This window comes from Sorex araneus, chromosome 5, assembly GCF_027595985.1.
Source record: "Sorex araneus isolate mSorAra2 chromosome 5, mSorAra2.pri, whole genome shotgun sequence".
NCBI classification, from domain to species: Eukaryota; Metazoa; Chordata; class Mammalia; order Eulipotyphla; family Soricidae; genus Sorex; species Sorex araneus.
The window spans coordinates 198818249-198844954 of record NC_073306.1 but is presented as its reverse complement, the minus strand read 5'-3'; the positions used below and the strand labels follow the sequence as shown (position 1 = coordinate 198844954).

The following is a 26706-nucleotide window of genomic DNA, read 5'->3' as shown; positions in this document are numbered from 1 at the left end:
TGCAGCCCCATGCGAGACAAGTGCTTTACCTCCTGAACCTTCTCTCTGCGGCCCTGTTTCTGTTTTGTTTTTTGTTTGTTTTGTTTTTGGGCCAACCTAGCTGTGCTCAGGTCTTACTTTACTCCTGGCTCCACACCCAGGGATCACTCCTGGTGGGGGCTCAGGAGACCCTAGGGGATGCTGGGGACTGAACCTAGGTCAGCCACGAGTGAGGCAAGAGACACCTGCCTGTTGTTCTATCACTCTGGCCTCTGGTGCCCGTTTTTTTTTTAAGATAGAAAAAATATATACTACAAACAGACAATTTATTTACTGTAAACTGACTTTAAAAAAATGCTAATTTCCTTGCTCTATTGTGTGTCCACCTAATTTTCTCATCTGAGAAATAACTACAAAATATAAGTCTCTTTCTCTTCAAATACGTTCCTGTATATATTGCATTTAAATACTGTCCGTGACTGCAGCCTCTTTTCCCTAGAGTTTCAAATTATGTTTACTAAAGATTTTCAGCCTTGAGAAATGGATGAAGTTAAACTGTAAGATACGAAGCAGGGCAATAGAAAATGTAAGAAAAAGAATTACTTAAGTCTAAGAACCATGACTCTTTAATATTAAATATATTTATATATTATAAATATTATTTATATATTATAAATATTAAATATATAATATTAATAAAATATCATTTCAAATATTCCCCTTACTGGCACTCTGTGAGGTAAAATATTTACATACATTTTTGCCCTTTATTTCTTTATGATTTGTCTCAGTATTTTGAAAGGGCTAAAATTTTCCATCTAAATTAGACTGATAAAAGACACAAAAATGTGGGCTGGAGATGTGACTCCATGCTTGAATGACTGCTCTGCTATGGGTAAGGTTCAATCAGGAATAAAGGGGGAGAAGGGGAAGAGAGAAGCACAAAAATATCAACACATCTGCTCATATGATTGTCTCGACAACTCTGACCTACTTTAGATCAACATTAACAGTCAATCCAATGTGAGGAATTCTGCCTTCAATAGCAATGAGAAATATTATCAACGTATATAAGGTTTATGCTACTGAAGATATTATAAGCACTCAGTTATTTTACATGCTGACAATAAAACAATACATTTCCTTATTTTATTTAGGCAAGTAATTTGAAACCAAAAAAAAGGGAAAGAAAGACGTATCAATGAAATGTGTGAATTTCAAATTGGTTTATATTATTTCATACCAGATTTAATGTAAAGAACTTTTTAAAATCTAATAAATCATTGTTCTTTGTAAGTCATATTAAGAGCTCAAGTTTTTGAAATCTTTTTTTTGGGGGGGTTTTTTTTTGGTTTTTGGGTCACACCTGGCTATGCTCAGGGGTTACTCCTGGCTCTGCACTCAGAAATTACTCCTGGCAGTGCTCAGGAGACCATATGGGATGCCAAGGATTGAACCCAGGTTGGCTACATGCAAGGCAAGCATCCTACCAGCTGAGCAATCACCCAACCCCCAAAGTTTAAGTATTTATTATAGGGAAAAAGATCCTCCAACTTCGTAAAATAATTTGATTCTTAATTGCAAGATAATTTTTTAATCCCAGAATTAGCAATATTCATAGTACCCAGCTAAAACCAAGTAAGGAGGGACTTTTGTTTTGTTTTGGAGTCACACTCTGCGGTGCTTAGGTTTTACTCCTGGCTCTGTGTTCCAGGATCATTCCTGGTGGGTTCAGAGAATTGAACCCATGTCTGCTGCGTGCAAAACAACTGCCCTACCCACCATACTACCACTCTGGAAAATTTTTTTTAAAAGGGAAATACCTAATCCTATCTTCCAGTCCCATAAAAAAGCAATCATCTTAAAGATACTTTTTATGGAGCTAAGCCGATGCCTTTCCTTCCTTTTATTCCCCTAGTTCTATGTTCTTGGGTGGCCACGCCAGGCGGTGCGTGGGGGCCACTCTGGGTGGTGCTCAGGGAACCATGCAGAGCCAGGGAGCAAACCTGGGACTCCTGCATGCAAAACGTACTCACCAGCTCTCTGAGCTAGCTCCCCGGCCCTGTCTTTCCTTTCTTGATTAAAGAAAAGAGAGAAAGAACTGATAAATGATATTGAAAAATATACTCAACTTTGAAGCCAGTAACACTGACATACTCAGTTAATTTTGTGGACAGAAGATACAGTGAAAGACACTTACCTACTTCTTCTTCTTCTTCATTAGATATTATATTAAACAATGTATCCAAAGCATAACCTATTATTTCAGAATCGGCACTAGAAATGAGAAAAGAGAAATATCCTTATAAGCTGCTAATTGAATTCAAGCGGTTATAATTGTATGTTTTTGTTTGTCTGTTTTTACATTTGGGGGCCACATCAGTTGTTCAGGGCTTACTCCGGGCTCTGCACTCAGAGATCACTCTTGGCGTAACTTGGGGGACCATAGGGGGTACTGGGGGGCCATATGGGGTATTGGGGGATCAATCCCAATCAACTGCGTGCAAGGCCAGTCCTACTTTCTGTATTATATCTCTCTAGCCCCTGTTATCATATTTACACAGGTATTTTGTAAGCCTGTATAGAATTCTAATTCTTTTTCTAAAAACCTTCTCTACAAAAAATATGAGAGCAAATCATAAAAAATGTTTAATGGTTTATAATAGCCAACATTTAGGAGTAATATAACCCTCAAAAGTAAAACAAAATTAGGGAGCCAGGGAGTCAAAGAGCTGGAGTGCATAATTTCCATGTGGAACCCTGGGTATAATCCCTGGCACTGTCTGATCACCCAGCACCGCTCCCCAAGCCAGGAGAGGCCTCCAGCACCACCAGGTGTGGCTACAAAAGCAAAATCAAACAAAAAAAGGAGTAGGAGAAATGCATTTTCACAGCAACAATGAAAATATATATAGTTTTTGAAAAACATGCTTAATGATATGGCAATTGAAGCCCACTTGAAATAATGGCAACAGAGAAAACAATGTATAAAATTATCTCATATGGAGGGGCTGAAGTAATAGCACAGTGGGTAGGGCGTCTGCCTTGCATGCAGCCGACCCGGGTTTGATTCCCAGTATCCCATATGGTCCCCTAAGCACCACCTGAGTGCATAAACCAAAAGTAACTCCCCAAAAAAAGCAAAAAAAGGAAAAAAACCCACAAAATTATCTCATATGGAAAATATATATATATACATCCATATATGACTATATATAGTAATAAAAACACATTTAGAAAACAGATCCAACAATTTTAAAATCAGCAAAAGCAGTATTACCAAAGTAATATTTACATTTATATGAATGTTTTTTGATATGTAAGTTAAGTTTATGCAACAGGGATATAGAGTATTTTTTCCTCGCTCCACTTACTTTACAAGAAAATCAAGGCTTAAGTACAACATTTTAGTCACTGACAAATTCTGTAAGCATGATGGATGAAGATGGCATCTAGAGTGAAAACAAGTTTAAAGATGTAGTAACCTGAACTGATCAGGTATGATGACGAAAGCAGAGATAAAGAATGAAAGGAATCCCGAATCCAAGTTACACTCAAACAAAGAAAGTGTCTTGTGAGTCACAGGAACCACACTGGCACCAACATGGCCCCCTGAACTCTGAGTACAGAGCCAAGAGTTAAGTCCTAAGTACCACTGGGTGTGGCCCTAAAAAAAATTGTTTTTGAGAAATTTTGAAAATCATCTTTACAGACACTTAAGAAAGTAAGAACAGAAGAAACCTTCAGAAAAATAAGGGGTATTTAAGAAAATCCCACAACTAATAGCATGTATAACCAAGAAAGACTGACTCTTTCCCCATTAACAAGAAGCAGGATCCCTTCTAGTCCTGTAAGACCAACAACTCACCTGGCTAGAGCTAGGCATGAAAAGGAAATAAAAGGTATACAACTAGCAAACAGAAAGAAGGCATTTGTCTCACAGGCAGCTGACCCAGGTTCAATCCCTGGCACCCTGTGTGGTCCCCTAAGCACTGCTAGGAGTGATCCCTGAGCTCAAAGCCAGAAATAAGCCCTGAACACCTTTGGGTGTGACCTGGGGAAAAGAAATAAAATAAAACTACATATTCAGAGATGATATGGTCTTATATATATATAAAAAAAGCCCTGAGTAGGTCACTTAAAAGCTATTAGAACTAATGAGGTCAGTGAAGTTGCCAGAAGTTGCTCAATCACCCTAATACAGTTTATTTCTCTAATGAAAGCGAGTGTGGATAACTAATATACCGTAGTGTATGTACCACAGAATAGTATAGTATGCCAGCAGCGTTTTTGCATCTTTTCCTGAACACGGCCCCTGCTGACCTTACTTCCCTCTTGCAACTCTGTCATACTGGTTGGTGCCCTAGTCCTGTACCACAGCCCAATGTTCACATGATTTCCACCTGCGGTATCATGGGAATATCCTGAGGACCCATGGCTCCCTGCTGAGAATGCGCCACTGGAGCATATCTAAGGGAACACCAAAACACCCATTCATCCATACCCCAAATCCTAAGACTTTAATTAGCAACTACCTTCTTCTATTCTTATAGATTGGAAAGTGCTCAACCCCTGAAGATTGACATTATGTCTGCTGTGATGTTTAGTAAAATGATTTCTACCCAGTATGCAATAAATATCAACTGAAATGACAACTGAAAAGAAAAAAAACAGCTATAACAGTCATCATTCTGGAACAGTGATTCTAAAACAAATTAATGAAAATTTCAAGGAAAATTAGGGCAAATTATTAAAGAAACTTACCGATCCGTTTGTAAAACATGGATAAGATGTTCCATAGCTTGAATACCCACTTCCAAGCGGTATTTCTGCATGTGAAAAAGTAAAACACTATTAAATAAACATAACCTAACAACCAGTTTAATAAACTTGAGAAGGATCAAGTGTTCCAGACCTTAGACAGTGATTTGAGAGCACGCACAGCATTCCTTCTATCATCCAGTAACGTGGATGAGGCTACTCGGTCACAAAGCTTTTGAATCTGTTGAGGAAAAAAATAAAACAGCATTAGCAAAATAAAAAGAACAAAAGAGACAAAGTTTCCCCCTAAGTTCATAACCTCTGCAATGAAGCACTGTCATCCCTTTGTTCATCGATTTGCTGGAACAGGCACCAGTAACGTCTCCATTGTGAGAATTGTTGTTACTGTTTTTGGCATACCGAATATGCCATGGGTAGCTTGCCAGGCCCTGCCGTGCAGTCAGAATACTCTCGGTAGCTTGCTGGGTTCGCCAAGAGGGATGGAGGAATCAAACCTGGGTCGGCTGCATACAAGGCAAATGCCCTATCCACTGTGCTATCGCTTCAGTCTGTCATAACTTCTAATTTAAAAAAAAAAAACACGTCAATAAAGGGTGTTTTGGAAATGTTTTTTTTTTTTTTTCCTTCTTGGGTCCACCTGGCAATGCTCAGGGACCTGGCTCTGCATTCAGGAATTACCTCTGGCAGTGTTCAGGGGACCATATGGGATGCCAGGGATCAAACCCACGTCGGCCGCATGCAAGGCAAGCACCTTCCTTACCCACTGTACTACTGCTCTAGTCCCAGAAACGTTTTTTTTTTTTTAAATCACAAATCTTATGTAACTATTTCAGCAATATTATAATCCTGTTGCAGATTTAAAAAAATATTTTTTAACAGACTGGAAAGATGGAAGTGGTGAAGAAGTTAAATAAAGTCACAAAAATTAAGGTACTAAGAAAAACCAAGAGCAGATCCAGAGCTTTTAAACAAGCCTGTTAGAAAAAAAGAATATATTCCATTAATCTAACATGGTAAATTTATCAAAATTATAACTGGTGAAATCACCACCACCTTAACATTTCCACTGAGTATTTTCACCTTAACATATCCACTGTATCTAAACAAAAGCAGGACTGTATATGAAAATTTAAAGCTGACTCAAAATCTGTAAGACTATTACCATCAACATTTAAAATAATTTCAAAAATTAAAACTCAAACTAAATTTTAAGATAAATCTTGAAGATATTTACAAAGGAAAATCTGGAAACAGCTTAACTGTCCACTAGAAAAGAAAAACTAAATTGTCAATTATTCTTTGACAACTATTAAAAAAAAATGGGGGGGGGGCTGGAGAGATAGCACAGCGGGTAGGGTGTTTGCCTTGCACGCGGCCGACCCAGGTTCAAATCCCAGCATCCCATATGGTCCCCTGAGCACAGCCAGGGGTAATTCCTGAGTGCAGAGCCAGGAGTAACCCCTGTGCATCGCCAGGTGTGACCCAAAAAGCCAAAAAAAAAAAAGGGGGGGGGTCAGAGTGACAATACGTTGGGTAGGTCATTTGCCTTGCGAGTGACGGACCAGGTTCAGTCCTCATGTGGCTTCCCAAGCATCACCCACACCCTGAGCAGCGCGGGGTGTGGCCAAAAACAATGAACTGAAATGGCATAAAAACACTAATTTTAAAACCGTGGGGAAAACACAGTTATGATGTAAAACTACATGTATATTATTCTACACTTCCCCGCCACCACCAGCACCCAGCTCAAGTAAAAGTACTAAATACTGTACGCAAAACTTAAATTAAAAAAGAAATTGAGGGGCCAGAGCCATAGTACAGTGGGGGGGCCTTAATACAGCCTAAATGACTTTTATAGGGTTCAATCCTTGGCAATAACCCCTGAGCAGAGTTGGGTGTGGCCCAACACTCTCCGCAGGGCCCCTGCCCCCCACCCCCGCCATTCCACCAAAAAAAAAAAAGAGAAAAAAAAGGGGGATGGAGCGATAGTACATCGGGTAAGGCCTTGCACACAGCCAACTCAGGTTTGGTCCCCAGCACCCGATGTTCCCTTACCAGGAACTGAGCTCACACCACAGAGCCAGGTGTGGCCCAAAAGACAAAAGGAAAAAAAGAAGCATTTGAGGGGCGGTAGAGAGAGAACAGTGGATAAGGTGTGTGCCTTGCTCATGGTTGATCCCTGGCACCACACGTGGTCCTCTGTGTCTGCCAGGAGTGGTCCCCGAGGACAGAGCCAGGAGCAAGTGCTGAGCATGGCCAGATGTGGCCCAAACACTCCCGCCACCACCACCAAAAAAAGAAAGGCATCACTGTTTCACCCCTCAGCACATGCGCCCCAAGCACTTCCAGGAGTGACACAGAGCACTCAGCTTTGGGAATAATCCAAGTATGACCAGGTGTCACCCAAAAACCCAAAAAAAAAAAAAAAGGACATGTTATGAAAATCATTGTACTCTGGACCTTAATCGTTTTCACAATCACTAATTTATGATTCAGTTTTTAATTACAGTATTGACTGATTCTATAAAGATTTTGGCCTATCAAACTTCGACACTGTACTAATGATGTCTAAATATAGTATTTTTCCAAGTAATGTTCAGCAAATTTCTAGTGTCCCAGAAAATATTAATAGATTTGCCATGATCACAGGCCAGTGCTAAATGCAAGGTTGTATCAAGATAAGTAGGCTATCTGTACTGCAAGATTCTTAAGTTAGTTGGCTATGCTGGCTGCATTCCTTTCAACCTTTCAACAGCAGATGCAATATGATAACCTAGCAGAGCTTTATTTTTTTGTCTTTTATTCACTCTAACTGCTCACATTTAGAAATGATTCCTACCTTAAATTGTGTTTACTCTCAGAATTAGATTGCTTTTCCAAAATGGAAGGAATACAATTTTCCCTTTATTGAATAACTGGTTGATATTTGGGGTTTTTTTTGTTTTGTTTTTGTTTTTTGCTTTTTGGGTCACACCTGGCAATGCACAGGGGTCACTCCTGGCTCTGCAATCAGGAATTACCCCTGACGGTGCTCAGGGGACCATATGGGATACTGGGAATCGAACCTGGGTCGGCTGCGTGCAAGGCAAATGCTCTACCTGCTGTGCTATCGCTCCAGCCCCTCTATTATATTTTTTAACATTTAAAACACTATGTAGTCCCCTACCCCAGGGCAGTTTATAGCAGACAGAATGGGACATGGGTAGGCATTTCCTAGCCCTAGTGCTCAAGTACCAGTCTTAGATCTGGGAATCCCATTTCCCTTAAAGTAGTTAGTCCCCAGATGCTACAGGACTCAAGCTTCAGCCCCACATTTGGCTAGTTTATAGAGATACTTGAGCCAGGATACGAACATCTATGTCTGGAAACTCTTTCCTCATCCAATACTGAATGCCTTTGATATAAGGTTTTTTGTTGTTTTTTTTTTTGCCTTTGATATAAGTTTGGAGGGAGTTGATCTTATTCCCGGAGTTTGAGGGGTGATTCCTTTTTATTTTCAGTCCTGTTTTATGCTTGAAGCATGCTAATATTTGAACCTTATTAATTTTCATAAGAACTTTGGAATTTAAGGGCTAGAGAGATGGTCCAGTGGATAGGGTTCTTGCCTTGCACGCAGCCAACATGGGTTTGATAACTTACACCCCAATGGGATCCCCTGAACCCCACCAGGTGTGATCCCTGAAGGCAGGGCCAGGAGTAAGCCCTGCTGGGAGTGGCCCCAAAACTCAAATCACCCTGCCAGGAAAAACACTCTGGGATTTACATAAGATAATCTTAGTCATTACTACGGTAAATGCAAGTTAAAATAACAGTTTTCCTCCTTCAACAATACTGGACATGTGCCAGACTCAGGTTTGACCTCTGACCCCCAGATGGCATCCCAAGCATTGCCAGGGATAGCACAGAAGGCTCCTGGGCACAAAGCAGTGGCCCCGTGGCTCACCCACTGCAGGGCCTGAGCAGCCCCGCACCCGCAGGCCTCAAGCAGTAAGCCATTGCCCCCCAGTAGAATTAGGTTACTTTTATCTATCACTGTATCACTGTCATCCCGTTGATCATCAATTTGCTTGAGCGGGCACCAGTAAATTCATCCTAGCCCTGAGATTTTAGCAGCCTCTCTTTACTTGTTCTTCCCAGCGGTGCCGCATTGGAGGCTATTTCAAGGTAAGGGAAATGAGATCCATCATTGTTACTGTATTTGGCATATTGAATAGGCCGCGGAGAGCTTGCCAGGCTCTGCCAGGAGAGATCCCTGAGTGCAGAGCACTGCTGGGTATGGTCCAAGAATAAACAAAAAAAAAATTTATAGCACAAATAAGCTGAGCTTATTTTCAGCCATTGAAGATCTCAAAGATCTGTAACTATACGCAAAACCAATGCAATATGCCTGCTGTCCATTCTCTCCTTTTAATGATTAAAAGCCTGTGTTTTAACTGGGCACATGGCTATCCACTGTGCCCAAGGTGGACAACTTCCCATATCATTCTTGCATCTAGGCATAAGATGGTGACTTTATTTGGCCAATCAGGTCATATCCTTAAAAGGAAGCTTTATTATGAATATGTCATATTACCACTAGGAGACACCTCTCTCCTTCTCTCAGTCTGGAATTTTAACTAGTGATAAGAGACACCTTCATCAATTTGAACAAGGGAATGGCAGAAGATAAAAAGTAGCACTCGGGACCATCCTTAGAAAAAGAGCTACCCCAACACTGACTTTTTGTTTTTATTTATTTTCTTTACTGAAGGGACGGGCTGGATCGATAGCACAGCGGGTAGGGCGTTTGCCGTTCACGCAGACGACCCGGGTTCAATTCCTCCATCTCTCTCGGAGAGCCTAGCAAGCTACCGAGAGTACCCGCCCGCACGGCAGAGCCCGGCAAACTACCTGTGGTGTATTCGATATGCCAAAAGCAGTAACAAGTCTCACAACGAAGACGTTACTGGTGCCCACTCGAGCAAATCGATGAACAACAGGACGACAGTGCTACAGAAGGGAAAATGATATTAAACTTCTATCTTAGTGAGACCTGTTTTCTGGGTCAAATGTAGCTGCTTTTGCATTCATTTTACGGAAGGAAAACAAGGCTTGGAAACAAAGCAATGCACTAAAAGTATGTTGCCAGTTTGGGGGGACAGGACAGACAAATTGAATGTTTATAAACCCATCGCACTTCAGAGGCTGTGATCTACCTAAGATTGTACACTGCCTCCCATTCAGAGGCACTGGCCTTGCATGTGGCCAACCTGGGTTTGATCCCGGTCGCCAGACTGTCCCTGAACCCTCCCAGAGTGATCCCACAACACAAAGTCAGCTGCAAGCCAGCCCTGAGGACTGCTGGCAGTGACCCCAAACCAACCAAACAAGAACTCAGAGGCCCAGAATAGCACAGGGGCTACTGAACAGCTGCTTTAAAAGCATATGATCAAGAATTTAAATTCCTGGGTTTCCTTATGTGCCAAGCGTGACCCTGACAACTCTGCTAGCTGCAACTCCTGGTTACAAGTGATTTCTTGCTCTGTCATAGTTGGTGGGGGTGGGGGGAGGTAGTAAACACTAAAGAGGGGTGTGACTTCAGAGAGCACTGCAACTAAAACATGTGCGAGCAGTGTTGCCAGGCAGTGTGGTCTCGTAAGCACAGATGTGAGCACCACAATCAATAACTTGTGTGGAGCATGTATGCAAGCACTGCAACTACAGGATACACACCTCACTGAGGACCATGGCTGAGTGTGCTGACACTGCAACTAAGTGGGTCACACCCCCCAGGCACCACAGCTAATGTGGGAGCATTACACTCAGTCATGTGTGTGGCCCCTGGACATCGCAGCCAGACAACAAAGAGGACAGAGGATTTTTTTTTTTTAATAAAAAAGAAATTTGTATTTAAAAAAATTAAAAATCAGGGCTAGAGAGATAGTACAGGAATTAAGGCATTTGCCATACAGGCAACGGACACCAGTTAAAATCACGGGCACCACATATGGTGATTCTGAGCATCACCAGAGGTCACTCCTGGGCAGAGCCAGAACCTATCCTGCTTCCTGTTCTGAAAAGCTTCCTGTAGCTTTTCATTCTGAGCACTGCAAAGTGACCTTCTCATTTCCTGCAAAAGTTCATGTCAAACTAGAACTCTGTAGGTGGATTTTTGGTGAGACTCAAATAATTAACGTGGCTCAAGAAAATAATTTTATTGCTGCTTCATACAAATCAAAAACGGGTCTTGAATTTTGCATTCACAAAAGTATAAGGGGTCAAGAAGATAGTATAGGCTAAAGTGTTTGCCTTGTGTGCAGCCAACTCGTTTGATCCCTGAGCACTAACAGAGCATTACTGTGTGTGGCCCTAACACCCCTCCCCAAAGAGTATGCTGGTGTGTGTGTTATCATTTGTTCTGCTAGCAATTACCTTTAATTAAGTTTACAAATGTGTTGTCCTGGATGACCTGGAAATCTCAAAACAACTGGTCCTTCACCAGAGTTTTAGAAACATTACTGGGACTGGAGTGTTAAGTACAGTGGGTAGGGTGGTTGCCTTACACATGGTCAACCCGGGTTCAATCCCCAGAATCCCAGACAGTCTCCTGAGCATCACCAGGAGTAATTTCTGAGTGCACACCCAGGAGTAACCCCTGAGCATCGCTGAGTGTGACCCAAAAAAGCAAAAAAAAAAAAAAAAAAAAAAGAAAGAAAAGAAGAAAGAAACATTACTACTAAATATTACTAAAGTTTAACATTTTAAAAGGCACTACAGGGGCCAGAGCGATAGTACGGCGGGTAGGTCGTTTGCCTTGCACACGGCTGACCCGGGTTCAATCCCTGGCATCCTATATGGTCCCCCAAGCACCACCAGGAGTAACTCCTAAGTGCAGAGCCAGGAGTAACCCCTGAGCATAAAAACTGCCACCCCCCAAAATAAAGGCACTACAAAAACTTTACTCTGGGTAAAGAGCAGTGGACCAATGAAGTTACCTACTCTAATGCTATATAATAGTAACCATGTAACAGAACAAATTAAAGACAAGTAAGAAAATAGTGTGACTATTAAAATAAGGATGAGACCGTGATTAGGTGGTAAAGATACTACTGCACGTAGACATGGCTGACCAGAGGGCCTCAAGTCAAACAGTGGTTTGGACAGAGATGAAAAGTGTGGACAATGGATTGCAAGAAAGAAGTGAGGAAAAAGACAGGGAAGTAGAGTGAATATTGTGCCATCCCAAGGGAGAAAAGGGCAGTATTTCTGAGTTACAGAATAGGCTTAAGTCCCTGGCTCAAATGAGATCCTAAGTGAGAGTACTTTAACTAGCAACTAGGTTAATAACAGAATCAATACACATGCTGCCTGTTTGAAGCTATAAACTCTAGTCCCAGTGTTTATGCAGAACAGTGGAAAAAAGTTAAAACATTTGAATCCCACAGATTTTAATGCCATGTTGCTCCAGAACGGATGAACTTTTTCCTGTCATTACTGACCAAAGGAATATATTATGATAAAGAAGAAATCTAGCTTACTTTATTAAAATAGCAACACTGTCTGTCCTAGGCCTTTCATGAAATTATTCATTATCTCAGCATACTCCATCAAGGCACATTTTGATGACTGTTGAAACAAGTAACGGTGCCTGATGAAAGATGTAAAGGCACAGAAGAGAACACTGCTAATAATGACAAAATAACCCAGCCTGGGAGCTGAAGTGATAGCACAGTGAGTAGAGCGTTTGCCTTGCACTCGGCCCACTCAGGTTTGACTGCCAGCATCCCATATGGTCTCGTGAGCCAGGAGTGTGGCCCAAAAAGAAAAAAAAAAAAACAGCCCGTTTGCTTGGAACAAAGAAATTGGTACTTTGAAACACTGGGAGAGGGGGTAATCTATTATTTTTATTGATTAATGGATCTAATGTATATATAATTTTTTTAAAAAAACAAATGGGGTATACTTAGATCCTACAAAAAAACTCACTTGTATAATAAACATTGGCAAATGCAAATAAACAATCTGAAAGAATGCATACCAAACATTTTTAGAAAGTACCTCTGACAATGGAAAATAAAATTGTGATGAGAAGAAGATTCAATTTTAGACCTTAAAATACATTTATTTTAAGTATCTTTTCAATATTATTTAAGCAACAGGAAAATCTTAAGAAACTTTTAGAATACACTACACTTTCCTTTTATTCCATGATCTGTTCTAACATACCAGTTGGTTGACTATCAGTTTTCTAACTACAGCTGATTTTTTGTTATTCATGGTATTTGTGTTCTATAAAATCATCACGATTCTACCCCTTAATTAGCAGATTCTGAACGATTTCATCCTAGGGAAGAATAAGATGAAGCTCTTCATCATTCATCTTATTATGTTTAAAGACATCTTATTTAATGTATTTTCTTATTTTCTTGATTCATCAGTACTAAATTCACAGCTACTACAGCAATCGCTCGTGCCTGAAAAAAGTATCTCACACCTGTTTTCTCCATGAAGTACATCACAGCCTTTTCATGTTTAGCAACACTAGACAACACTTCAGCACTACATTTGAGGCAATCATATTATTTATTATTTTTTTTTGGAGGGGGAGGTGTTGGTTTTAGGTAAGGAACCCAGGGCCGCTTGTACACTGGTGCACACTTTACAACTCTTTGCTTAACTTGGCGGTATTTTAACAGTGAAATCACTTTGAAAAGGACTAAATTACAGTATGAGAACTGAAAGACGGCAGAGAATTTTATTCTATCTCAGCTGGGGTTGCACAGGTCAACAAGAGTTGCAAGTACTGAAATGTGCATTACATATAAATTTTTGCTGGCAGGTAAACATGTAAATATAGAATTGATGAACAAGGATCAACTGTACTCCAAAATATTTCAACATCAATTACTTTACCTGAAGATGCAAGAATAAACCAGAATCTAAGGCTACCTAATACATTTTAGACTATGTTAAAAATACTCAGTTTGGGCTGGGTATTTATAAGCACTTGCCTTGCACATTTAATATCCTGGGTTCAGGGTCACAAAAAAAAAAAAAACCAACTCAAATTTACTGGGTAAGTAATGATAAAAGCTATATATTTTCTCAGTTGCTCTTCTTTCCTTAATTTAGTTTTTGGGCCACTCCCAGTGATTCTCAGGGTGCCAAGGATGAAATCCCCAGCTCTGGCATGCAAAGCATGTGCTCCATCTCTGAGCCATTGCTCTGACAATGCTATGCTAGCTGAAAAAATTATTATGCCTACCAGTGTTTCAAAGAAATTTTAAGCCAAAATTTCAAAACTGACAGATGTTTATATGAAATCTAGATGTCTACCTATTCTTGAAAAAAACTAGGCTGGCAGTAATGACGGCTAATACGGTACTTTATATAATGTAAGTAGCTATAAGTTCTGGCATTTAAAAAACATTAACAAGAAAAAAGAAATATGGTTCAAGCATAATTGCAAGATGCAATCCAATTTCAAGCTGTTTAAATGATAACGTGCATCTTAAAGTTGTTAAAAAATGGCAACTACAGGGCGGGAGACATAACACAGGCTTGCTAGCATGAAGCCTGGGTTGGACCCTTGGAGGGACCCGATTCCCTGTGTGGTGCCAAGCGTGAGCCCTGAGCACAGAGTGGGAAATAAGCCGGTAAGCTCTTCACTGCCAGCTCTGATTCTAAAATTCTTCATATTTTAAAAAATTCATTTAACTTTCATAAAAACTCTAGAGATAAAGTGCTGCTGCTGGTCCCACTTTAGAAGTGAGGAAAGAAGAGACACGGTGGGTTAGCAACTTACACAAAATCCACAACACTAGTAGGTAATGGGATGAAATTCAAACCCAGTGGGCCGGGTACTTGCCTTGCACTGGCCAAGCTGGATTCAATCCCTAGCATTCCAAACAGTCCCACTGGGAGTAATTCCTAAGAGCCAGGAGTAACCCCTGAGCATTGGCAGGTGCTGCCCAAAACAAAACAAAACAACAACAAAAAACACCACGCCTTCAACAAAGAAAATTTTTGGTTGATTATAACATAAACAAAACAAATCTTTAAAAAACATTACTTAGTTTAATTTTTGGTTTGGGGTCACACTCAGCAGTGCTCAGGGCTTACTTCTGGCTATGCACTCAGGGATCACTACTGGTAGGATTGTGGGATCATATGTGATGACAGAGATCAAACCTGGGTCTGGCATGCGCAAGGTAAATGCCTACCTGCTGAACTATCTCTTCGGCCCCCAAACACAAATCATTTTAATGGTTTTTCTCTGACAGCTACTGCAAGTGGGCCATGAGAAGCAAAAAAAGGAAAACAAGTCATGCCACAGACCCTGTCATTAATGCAATTACCAAAACAAACAAACAAAAACCTCAAAAAGGAACTTTGGAATATGCACTGATAATCTTGGTATGAAATGTGCTTCACCACCCCAAAACCTTGTGTAAGTCTAAGCACATAATGCTGAAAACAATTTGCACTACAGAAAAGGACATCTGTGGCTATATTGCTAGCCCTTTTGCTTTCTGAGCAGCTGATCAAAGTCTGATCTAAAAAAAGACCGTAACAGCACTGTGATGCTTCATACTTTTTCTGGACTTAAGCAACTTCTGTGCTGTGGTTGGCATTCAACTTGAGAACAGAAACCCTCTCCTCCTGCCATGATTTATCAGCGCACGCTGCTAATACTTTTCTGGGAATTTTCAAGAAACTAGCGTTTAAAAAAGATATTAGTTGGAGGTGGATGAAAATTTAAGCATGTGTGAGCATTCAAAGAATAGAATTTTCACAATAATTAGCTCCTATTTGTAGCCAGCAAAGGACTAAGGAAGCTCTGATTATCAAAACTGGTTTCTCTCTCTATCTAAAGTTAAAAAGAGAGTCAAGTTAAGAACATATTTGAGTCTAAAATATAAAATGCTTCATAATGATGAAATTCTAGGTTTTGAATATCCAGGATATATAGAATTGGCTGTTATGTGATACAAATATAAATGCACTGCTCTGTTTTTGAAAACACTTTAATATTAGTCCAAAGTTACTGCTAAGTGAAGGGATGAAAAAGTAGGCATTTAACAATTAATAAATGATTCTCATACACTTAGATGATACTTGTTTGGCAAGAAAAGGCCGGTGAGCAATCAAAGCAGTGGTAAATTTGAAAAACCCCTTTAGAAAAAAAGTCTTACTCACTTGAATCATTTCTGAACTTTTGTTTCCTACAGTCTTTAAAAAAAAGTATTGTTTTTATACACTGCTATGATTACAGATCTGTAATTTCTTTCACACACAATAATTAACAAATATTTATTGACTCCTACTATGAAAAAGTCAATATTAAAATACATATGAATCCTGATCTGAAGAAACTTTACAGTCCAGAAGGCTGACACAAGTACAAATGGAGAAAATGGCAGAAAGCACAAGGAATGCGTAATTCCCAGGCTGGGGATGTCGCTCAGTCGTAGGGCACATGCTTCTCGCTTTAAGAGATGCTGAAGTCAAGCCCTGGCACCTTTCCCGCAATGTATTTCTGATAAAAATCAAGATTATTCATGAGGAGCTTATTACTCTGGGGGAGAAAGATGAAGTTCTTGATGATGGTTTTAAAGGAAAGGTATGCTTTACATTTAAGAAATGGTTTTCCATGGGAAAAAAATGTGAGATAAAGCATGGCAGATGGAAAATCTCAATGAAAATTTACTTTTACAGACATGGAAAAAAACCCAAAGTATTAAGATATGTAAAAGTCACGAGAGTATAAGCTCTGGCAACTAGAATATCCAGGTCAGATCAAATTACTAATTAAAACACCTAATATGGTACTATACACTCCACTGATGCTCTATAAATACTTCTAAATTAGTGGTCCATGATCTCTCATATTTGTTAGACCTTCTGATAAAATGAAGGCGAAACAAATTTTATTTATATCATAACTCAGAATAAACCTCAGAAGACAATCACTTTTCCAATTTTGAGTGAACATGCTCCAGGTTATGCAAGAACAAGGACTTGAGCATAGACATGTACAAGTGGTACTTAAATTTCACTGTGAAATCATGAGAGCAAAAACCACTTACTTTGAAAAACTTGGTCTCAGATCTAAATTTTGTGTGAGTTGCTTTACTATTGAGCTTCAGGTTCCTAACTTGTAAAATGGATACTCTGAAAAAAGGACCTTTCATCTTAAAACTCTATACTCAACTAACTATACGTCTTTTCAACAAAAGTCATCATGGGGGCCAGAGATACCGTGCAGCAGGTAAGGCACTTGCCTTGCAAACGGCTGGCCTGTGTTCAATCCGAGGCTCCCCATACGGTCCCCTGAGCCACTCTAGGAGTGATCCTTGAGCATAAAGTCAGAAGTAAGCCTTGAACCCAACCAGGTGTGGTTCAAAAGAAAAACAAAAATAAGTCATTGTCACAGGCCAATAGAACAACAACAAAATTATTTTCTAAGAAACAAGCCCCCCCAAAAAAAGACTTTTATTGAGCACCTCATAAGGGGTTGGTTCTATTTCACATTATCTTCCTCATAACCTTAGGAGCAAACATTTTCTTTTTACATATAAGTTATTAATTATCCCCTTGCAAATTAAGAACAAAGGCAAGGGTAAAGGTCTAATAATAACAACTCTAATGTAATACTTAACACGTAAAAACTTGGTGTCTCAAAAATTATCAGAGGGGCTGGAGCGATAGCACAGCGGGTAGGGCGTTTGCCTTGCACGCGGCCAACCCGGGTTCGAATCCCAGCATCCCATATGGTCCCCTGAGCACCGCCAGGGGTGATTCCTGAGTGCATGAGCCAGGAGTGACCCCTGTGCATCGCCAGGTGTGACCCAAAAAAAGCAAAAAAAAAAAAATTATCAGAAAAGTAAAGTCAATGAGGTATGCTTGAGGTAGGCTATGACTACAGTGATCTGGGGGAGCATGATGCTCTATGGGGTAGTGCCACTTGTACTGGGGGAATGGATGAGAGAAGCCAGATATTAATTTTATGTGTGCTGAGAAAATGTCCAACTTTTGAAGACACCGAAAACAAATTCACCAGCTTTCAACTTCTGCTCTAACCAGTTCTAACCTAGATCTTTGCAGTTAATTTTAATAATCTCTAAATCTCCAAATTTCCCAGAGACCAACGCAAATATAAACAGTAAAACGAGCAATACAGCTAGAGCTCTGAAGTAAGGCAAACCCTGGTTGGACCCTGGCTCTACCGCTAGCTGTGTGACCTTGGTCCTAGTATTTCAAAGCCAAGCATCCTTCCCTCATTTCGAGAGTGTGGGTACTTACTATCCCTGATCTTGCCGGGTTCTTGTGAATTAAAGGAGAACGATGGACCATAAAGAGCTCAACATAGTACTCACACAAGGTAAGCATGTGACAAACGACGCCTTCAGGACCCCAATAACACCGAACACAGGACCTCTGTTCACAGGCATCCCAGTTATGTGTATAAATACTACCCCAAATTTACATTTTAAATGTCAGTCATTTTTCTGTAGGTTTTAATTTCTTCTCGAAGCATTTATTAAGGGGTTTAAAAGGTCGGTCCTCCACCTCCATTTCCAACAGACACAAACCCAACTTCAAAGTAAACTCTACCCAAATCTAAAATTAAGGATAATCTTGAAATACTGTTTTCAGTGGCTAATCTATATATATATATATATATATATATATATATATGTATGTATTTGAAACTGATGCTGCAAAATCGCGTTCCCAGCAATGAGTACCGACTCAGGGGCTTCTCACTGGGGTGAGTGGAAGGGAGAGTGGGGGGCGGGGGCTCTGGGGTTCCCAAGAGGGATCTGGCCCGAGAAAGATTCCTATCTATGCAACGTCGAAATGAGTTATTTCCCCAGTGACATAGATCTGGGGGGCGGGGGGAATCGGCACGGGAGCACCTTGCAGAACAACCTTCCCCCCGCGGGAAAGACAGGGGCAGGTGGCCTGGTGCCCCCCGCTCGCCGGCGCCCCGGGAGGAACAGCTGGGTGGCCCGCGTCTTCGCAGGCGTCCCCAGGGTTCTCCGCGGGAGGGTGCGGGACCGCGGCGCCCGTCGGCCGCCGGGAGGGAGGGACACGAGGGAGACCGGTCCGGAAACCTCCCACCCGGGATCGGTCCCTTCCCGGGGCGGCGGGGGGACCCCCGAGGATCCCCCTCACCCGCCCGGCGTCGCGGGGCTGCGGGGCGCGGCGGCTGACAGCCGGGAGGAGGCGCCGCGGCGGGGACGGCGCTGAGGTGGCTGAGGTGGTTTCGGGGGCGGGAGGCGAGGGGAGAGGGGGGCGTGCGGGTCCCCCGGGCCGCGGCGGGGCTCCGGGCGGCACCTCCGGGCCACCCCCCCCCCCCACTCCGAGGTCGTCCGTCCCGGCGTCTGCCCGGCCCCGGCCCCGGCGTCGCGGGTCCGCTCACCGTCTCGGCTTCGGTGTGCTGAGGTCCGGCACTCTGCCCCCCCATGACCCCGCGCAGGAAATTCATCTCGCCGCGCTGCCACCGGCTCGCCCGGCCCCGTCGCGAAATGAAACAGAGACGTCCCCCTCAGCGCCGCGGCTCGGGCCCCTCGAGCTCGCCCCGTGCACCCCGCGGCCTCGGCCGCCACCGCCTCCGACTCGGTGGTGGCCGCCGCGCGAGTCCCGGAGCCCGGAAACAGCCTCCGCCAAGCCGGGGCGATGCGCATGCGCGCGGACGTGGCATTACGTGGCGGCTCGAAGGGCGAAGGCTCCGGGGGAGAACGAGCCAGCGCCGCGGAGCTGCCGCCCGGGTCGCCAGGGCCACGCCCACGCCCGGGCCCCGCCCCCCGCCCCGGGACACGCCCCCTTCCCTCCCTCCCCGGGTTGCTGCTGCGGGTCCCTGCCACCCACGTGGTAGAAGCCGGGCCTGGGCGGCAGGCGTGCAGCCCCCCTTAGTGCTTCGGCTTTGCGGACATTTAATTGCCGCCCGTCGGCACCTGCAGCCCGCGAGCACATCTGGCTGGGATCGTGTTTTGTTGAGTCGAAAGTGAAATTGTCCTTCGGTCGACGTGACAGGTAAGGGGGTCGACGACCCTGGAAGGGTTCTTTTGATTTTTTTTTTTTCGGATTAGCCATAGGAGCGTGATGGCCTTCGGAACCCCCGAAATTGCATTTCTTCACCGGTCTTTGTTTGGTGGTAAAAAAGGCTGCTCGACACCCCCCCTCTTTTCTCCACCACGGGAGGGCGCATTTCTTATCTTCTGCTGAAAGGAATTCCTAGATCTAAACCCTGGGTGCCCTGCTATTTACAAGTGGTGTAAGAAAGAAACCTATGGAATTCTGCCTTTAGCTTACTAGAGGAAATATATTGATCTGCAGTATCGGCTTGGCAGCTAGTGCATGGCGTACCTGTGTATTATCAGTGTCATTTCTTTTCTAAGCAGGAAAAATGTCATTTAAAAAAAAATCAGTGGGCCTTTTTCCTTTCAAAATGTAATTTCCAGGTACACATCCCTCTTACAAATTTCTTAACCCCCACTCCCCCGCCAAAAGAACGCAGGGTCTAGACAACTGATATATATACCTGCACGCTTATATGCTCCACCCTCCACCAAAAGGTCGCATCATCTTCCCCAACCTCCCTTCAAGAAAAAGAAAATCAGTATGTGGTTTCTGTGCGCCCTGCTATGCTTAATGATAGCACTGGCCAAAGAATTGCCTGGACTAGAAGAAGGAAGCTCAGAAAAAAATCTTAGACTCTGGATTTCACCCCAAAATGGCCAGTGGTTAAGCCTGATCATTGCTCAGATTGTCTGAAATAGGTCCTCGGCTCTCCATCTTCTCTGCCTCTGACATATTTTTATTTCATCAGTTTTCAGCAAGATTAGGGCAATAATAGCTTCCTAACTAGTTCATCTGCATTCAAGCCGTGGTTTCCCTCTCGTTCAGTTTTCAGCCAACAATATCTACTCCTATTAGTCGTCTTCAAATCCTCCAGTGGTTGCTCATTCTCTGCATAGTGTCGCCCAAACTTAGCTTACCACACTGGCCCCGCTGTGTTCTGGCCTCTGCCCCCTCCTCGTTCCCAGATATGCCTTTCCCCTTCTGCCTTACCACCAAGGAAACTTCTGCTTGTTTCTTAAGATTTAATTCTGGGGCCAGAGAGATAGTATAGCAGCCAGGGTGCTTTTCTTGGATGTGACTGCCCTGGGTTCAATACTGGTATACATATGGTCTTTGTGGCCAGGCAGGAGTGATCCCTGAGTACAGAGCAAGAAGTCAGCCCTGGGCACACTGGGTATGCCCCCCCCACCCCTCTCTGCCCCCTCCTTGTCATAAGAAGGATTAATTATGGCATCATCTGAAAGCTTTCTGGGAAGTAAATATATATGTATGTGTGTGTGTGTATATACTAGCACTTCCTAGTTACTATGTGCTAAAGACTTCTTAAGGGAACTATTAAAGGCTGGACTTTGTTATTCATTTTGCATTTCTGGCTGAGCACTGTCTCATAAAAAATGATATTAGGGGATAAGAGAAGAAAGCATCAAAGGGTATATGACGTGCTGAAGAGGAAGGTTCTTTTTTCATCTGTGATGTGGAAATAGTAGGTGACACATAGTACAAAGGCTGTGGTGAAAATTGTTCCCTTCATGCCACTATAAGTCCAGGAGACTTGGAGAGTGATGGGGATCATATTGGCTAAAAATAGTGTGTCTTGGGGCTGGCGTAATAGTATAGCAGGTAAAGCACTTGCCTTGCACCTGGCACACACAGATTCCAACCCCTGCATCCAGTACTTTCCCCCAGCATCAATCCCCAGCATCACAAGGACTGATCCCTGAGCACATAACCAGGAGCAAGCCTAGAGCAACACCAGGTGTGGCCCCAGAAACACAAAAATTCAAAACGTAGCCCAGTGTTTGCCCCACATTGTCCTCGGCTTTAAAAATAGGCCCTTGCTATTTGCTTTCTATAATTGCCTCGGGGCATTTTGTTGCAGGGATGTTTGTGGACCATGTGGTACTGGGGAGCTATCCAGAGAGGCTGCATGCAAGGCATATATCTTAATCTCCCTGCTCTCTCTGCTCCTGAATATTTTTATTACCAAGAAATGTGCACAAAAATCTTACGCAGTCCCTAAATCCACCCCGTTCTGAGCTCTTCTCGCGACTTCCCATTATTCCTTGGGACACTAGGTCGAGCCTCTAAGCTGATGCGGGGCTACCACAGGGACTATTTGGTAGCAGAAAAACAGAGTGAGACGTTTTAGCAGAGTTGTTTTAAGACACCAACCATTCAAAATGCCTTGCTTTAAATTTTGGCGACTATAATAGGCCATTAGTGGGGTGCTATGGGCTTTCTCGTCAGTATCCCCTGGATACAGAGAAGAGGCGGTAGAACCCACTTAACTTCCGCCCCTGCCATCCAGTGTTGCCTGTCTGATATCAGGGAAGGGGCCAAGCTACTTGACAGTCCAAACCCCAAAAGGCTGAGGGGTGCAGTGGTTAATCCTCCCCCTAGATGAATGTAAAAGAGGAGCAGAGGCATCAGACTGAGGAATGATCATGAAATAGATCCCTTATTTTATTTTATTTATTTTTTATTTTTTTATTTTTTTGCTTTTTGGGTCACACCCGGCGATGCACAGGGGTCATTCCTGGCTCTGCACTCAGGAATTACCCCTGGCGGTGCTCAGGGGACCATATGGGATGCTGGGAATCGAACCTGGGTCGGCCGCGTGCAAGGCAAATGCCCTACCCGCTATGCTATCGCTCCAGCCCCTAAATCCCTTATTTTAGAGAAATAAAACTCCACTCCTGCCAATGGAGGAAAGTCAGGGACCATGGTTCTGTTTGTGTCTTTTAATCATCTAGCATAATGCTTTCGCATGAAGGATCCTTTCTTTAAAGGAAGGAAGTGAAAACATTGTGACAACCTGTCTTCCGTGTTAGATATCTGACTTCTAAATCTAAACATTCAGGAAGAAATTCCCACAACTCATTAAAAATCCATAATCTAACACTAACATGGATAAGTGAAATTAACCTTTCTTAACCTACCTGACAAAGAAATACTGGCAAAATTCATTGCTTCAAATTAAGGTTTTTTGTGTTTGTTTTGGAACTGGAGCAATAGCACAGTGGGTAGGATGTTTGCCTTGCACGAGGCTGACCGGGGTTCGATTCCTCCATCACTCTCCAAGAGCCCGGCGAGTTACCGAGAGTATCCCGCCCGCATGGCAGAGCCTGGCAAGATCCTCATAGCGTATTCGATATGCCAAAAATAGTAACAACAAGTCTCACAATAGAGACGTTACTGGTGCCCGCTCAAGCAAATGGATGAACTAGCAAATCTGGACGACAGTGCTACAGTGTTACAGTTTTATTTTGGGGGGGGGGGCACTACTGTGCTAAGATCTTACTTTTAGCTCAGGGATCACTTTTGGCAAGCCTCAGGGAACCTATATGGTGCCAGGGATTGAGTTTGGGTCAGCTGCTTGCAAGACAAGTATTTGCTGTCTGTCTTTTCAGCCTGTAAAATTCGTTGCTTTGAAATTCATTTTCTTGAACTGCTTGGAAGGCCAGGAAATGGTTCAAATACTCGGTGACTCACATGGGCAAGGCCCTGAGTTTGATTCCTGTTCACTGCCTGCCTCCCCCACCCTCAGTGATGCCCTCATGACCCCCCTGTTTAAAAAAATATATATAAAAGAGCAGATCTCATGTTAAATGTTATTTGCCAGTTAAATAAAATAGCTTTTAGGCACACCCCCATTCTGAGGTCTCCCACATCTCAATTTGGGATGCATAATTCCTGTCTTCTGTTTTATGGGTTACCCCCGGAAACTCCCTCCCCACCTCCAGAGAAGCCAGCATTCTTGATTGAATATGTTACTCTCACCCTCCTCATAGTCCCAAAATAAAACTATTTTACTTAAAAAAAAATCAGCAATAACAATGAAATATTTTGGGGTCTGGGGGGTGGTGGATGGGCTGGAATGTTGATTATGCCTGTTCTAAGAGGCTCAGTAGAGATGATACTTGCACATGGATATTCTTCATACCCATGTTTTTTAATACTCGGGTAGTGGAAAATCAATATCTGGGCTCACTGTTGATACAAATATTATCCATTTGTGAAACAATACTCTGCAGAATAAATTGATACTGATGAAGCGGCTACTAAAGTTCCCAGGCTGGCGCGGTCCCTTGCCCCTCGTTCCACTGCTAGGAAGAGCGGGTGCAGGAGCGTAAACTGGCCGTCGGGCTCACGAGCCTGGCACTTCCACACGTGCCCTCCTGCTGCCCTTGCTATAGTGATCATCATCAGGCGGTGGGTAGCCCTCTAGCCGCTAAGTCATCCGAGCCCTCTTTATCCCTCTGACCTTTCTCCTTTGCAGTCCCTCTGCTTCAGCCGCGCTGGCTTCCTTGTGTCCCAGAAAACTGCTTTCCGCTTAGGATCTTTATAGCTTCACTTCCCTGCGATGGGGGGTGCCGAATGCGTGGCCCACAGGGAGGAAGGACTCACCCTCCATCTTTTTTATTTTATTTTATTTTGCTATTTGGGTCACACCCGGCGATGCACAAGGGTTACTCCTGGCTCTGCACTGAGGAATTACTCCTGGCGGTGCTTGGGAGACCATATGGGATGCTGGGAATCGAACCCAGGTTGGCCGTGTGCAAGGCAAATGCCCTACCCACTGTGCTATGGCTCCAGCCCCTCACCCTCCATCTTATTTAAGTTTGTGCTAACGTTTCATAGTTCTCCGCTCCCTGGAGCTGCAGCCTTCGCGCTTGCTTTGCTTGCCTTCCTCTGCTCGGCGTGGCACTTAGCAGTCTGGGCTTGTTCTGAGTTTTGGTGGGGATGGCGGGGGTGGTGTTTGGGCCACCCCCAGCTCTGCTAACTCCGTGCTCCTGCTCAGGAATCATTCCTGGCTGTGCTCAGGGACCAGCCTGATGCATTTACTTTCCCTACCTATTTTCATTTTTCTCTCTTTAAAAAGCTTTTTTTCATTAAAGAGCCATTATTTACAAAGTTACTGATAGTTGAGCTTTAGGCATACAATAATGCAGCACCGGTGTCAGCTTCCCTCCGCCAGTGTCCCTGGAGTCCCTCCCCGCCCCCGCCTCCTCCACCCTCACCTGTCACCTTGATGGGCACGTTGACAGAATTTCAGCGGTTCTTATTCGGTCTCAGTTCTGTTGAGTCTGTGTTTTGGATATCTGGCTCTACCTGTCACTCATATCACTGGCATAACTGAAGCCCTTGACTTCTCATTCTCTTCTTACCCTGCCCCCTTGCTTTCTTTTCATGTATATTTTCATTTTCTATCAGATACATACCTCCAAGAAAGAAAGAATGTCAAACCGCTGCCTCTTATTTGGTGTCATTTACCAAAAGATACATCCTAGTTCCAGATTTTTTTTTTTTTGCATCACACCCAGCGATGCACAGGGCTTACTCCTGGCTCTGCACTCAGGAATTACTCCTGGCGGTGCTCAGGGGACAATATGGGATGCTGGGAATCGAACCCCGGTCGGCCGAGTGCAAGGCAAATGCCCTACCCGCTGTGCTATGGCTCCAGCCCCCCTAGTTTCAGATTTATGAAGGGAAAATGTGCCTTCAGGTCTATGCACGATGGACTATGTAATTTATATATATATTTTTTTTTTGCAGGGGTAGGGGTGGGCTATCCCAAGCAGTGCTTCGGGATGCCGGGGCCACTCCTCATGAATCGTTCCAAGCAGGCTGGACAGATTGCGGCTCTGCTCAGACTCCGGGGGGCCTAGACCCTAGGGCCAGTCTGGCAGTGCTCAGGGCTTCACCTGGTGATGCAGGGGTTGCGTCGGGGTTGGTGTGTGCCAGCTAGACACCGGAATCCCTGTACTGCCTCCCCAGCCCTCTGTTTTACATCTCTATCTTGCTTCTGGTCTTTCTCCTCACTCCCATACCAAAATGTAGGCCTGTAAAGGTAGGGAATCTAGCCCTTTTATAAATTGTTTTATCCTGTGTGTGTAGCTGAGGTAGGTGTTTGGGGGTAATATCCTCAATATCTGACACATGGTAAACATTGCTCACTTCCATTTATTTATTTATTTATTTGGGGGAAAAAAATGGGGCCAGACTGATAGTACAGTGGGTAGGGCATTTGCCTTGCACACGGCTGACCCGGGTTCAATCCCCGGCATCCCATATGGTCCCCCAAGCACTGCCAGGAGTAATTCCTGAGTGCAGAGCAAGGAGTAACCCCTGAGCATCTCTGGGTATGACCCAAAAAGCAAAAAAAAAAAAAAAAAAAAAGAAAGAAATTTTTTGCAAAGCACTTTATTTTACTTTATCTTTGGGAGTGAAGAAGGATACACGTGGAAGTGCTTAGGGGTTACTCCTGGCTTTGCACTGAGGAATCACTCCTAGGAATCACTCAGGGAGCCATATGGGATGCCGGAGATCGAACCCATGTCGGTCACAGACAAAGGCAAAGCTCTCGGCGCTGTGCCCGGCCCCAACATTTGGTCACTTTTAAATAGATGAATGAATCTGCTAGTGAGGACATTTCCACTTTGAGCTTAAGTGCATGAGAGCAGATATTCTACGGTGTTGCTTAGACTTACGGTGTGAATAAGAAAAGTTTATTTGCGTGCTGTTTTATTGTTTTGTTAGTCACCCAGAACTACCATAGAAATCAATATTTAGTCATCTGTAAATATCTGTGGGAGAAATAACACACTCTTAGGATTAGACAGAAGCCCCCAAGGAACCCCGTCTCAGCCTCCAGGTGGCCAGTTTGCCTTGCTTTCACCATCACAGCAGTGATGCAGTGATGCGGTTTTCTCCTTCTCCTCCTCCTGCTCCTCCTCCTCCTCCTCCTCCTCCTCCTCCTCCTCCTCCTCCTCCTCCACCTCCTCCTCCACCTCCACCTCCTCCTCGTCTTCATGGATAATACATTTACATGGTGGAAATGAAAAGTACTGAAGGGGAATAGTGAGGTTCCCCCTC

General features: G+C 43.4%; 2 protein-coding genes across 3 annotated transcripts in view; one reads left to right on the top strand and one right to left on the bottom strand.

Moving 5' to 3' along the window:
* USO1 (USO1 vesicle transport factor) overlaps positions 1-19441 on the bottom strand; it is an 80003-nt gene extending 60562 nt beyond the window's left edge. The window contains exons 1-5 of one of the 2 annotated variants that reach the window (XM_055140391.1): positions 19169-19441; positions 4895-4981; positions 4744-4808; positions 2180-2256; positions 2016-2054 (exon numbers count right to left, since the gene is read on the bottom strand). In XM_055140391.1, the coding sequence (XP_054996366.1) occupies positions 2016-2054; positions 2180-2256; positions 4744-4808; positions 4895-4981; positions 19169-19234 (334 nt within the window). In that variant the 5' untranslated portion in view covers positions 19235-19441. The remainder of the gene's footprint in view (positions 1-2015; positions 2055-2179; positions 2257-4743; positions 4809-4894; positions 4982-19168) is intronic. The other variant, XM_055140392.1, reaches the window with a different exon arrangement.
* Positions 19442-19593: 152 nt separating this feature from the next.
* Positions 19594-26706, top strand: part of G3BP2 (G3BP stress granule assembly factor 2) — an 82464-nt gene continuing 75351 nt past the window's right edge. Inside the window, exon 1 of the mRNA XM_055140399.1 lies at positions 19594-19782. The gene's annotated coding sequence lies outside the window, so the exon portion shown is untranslated. The remainder of the gene's footprint in view (positions 19783-26706) is intronic.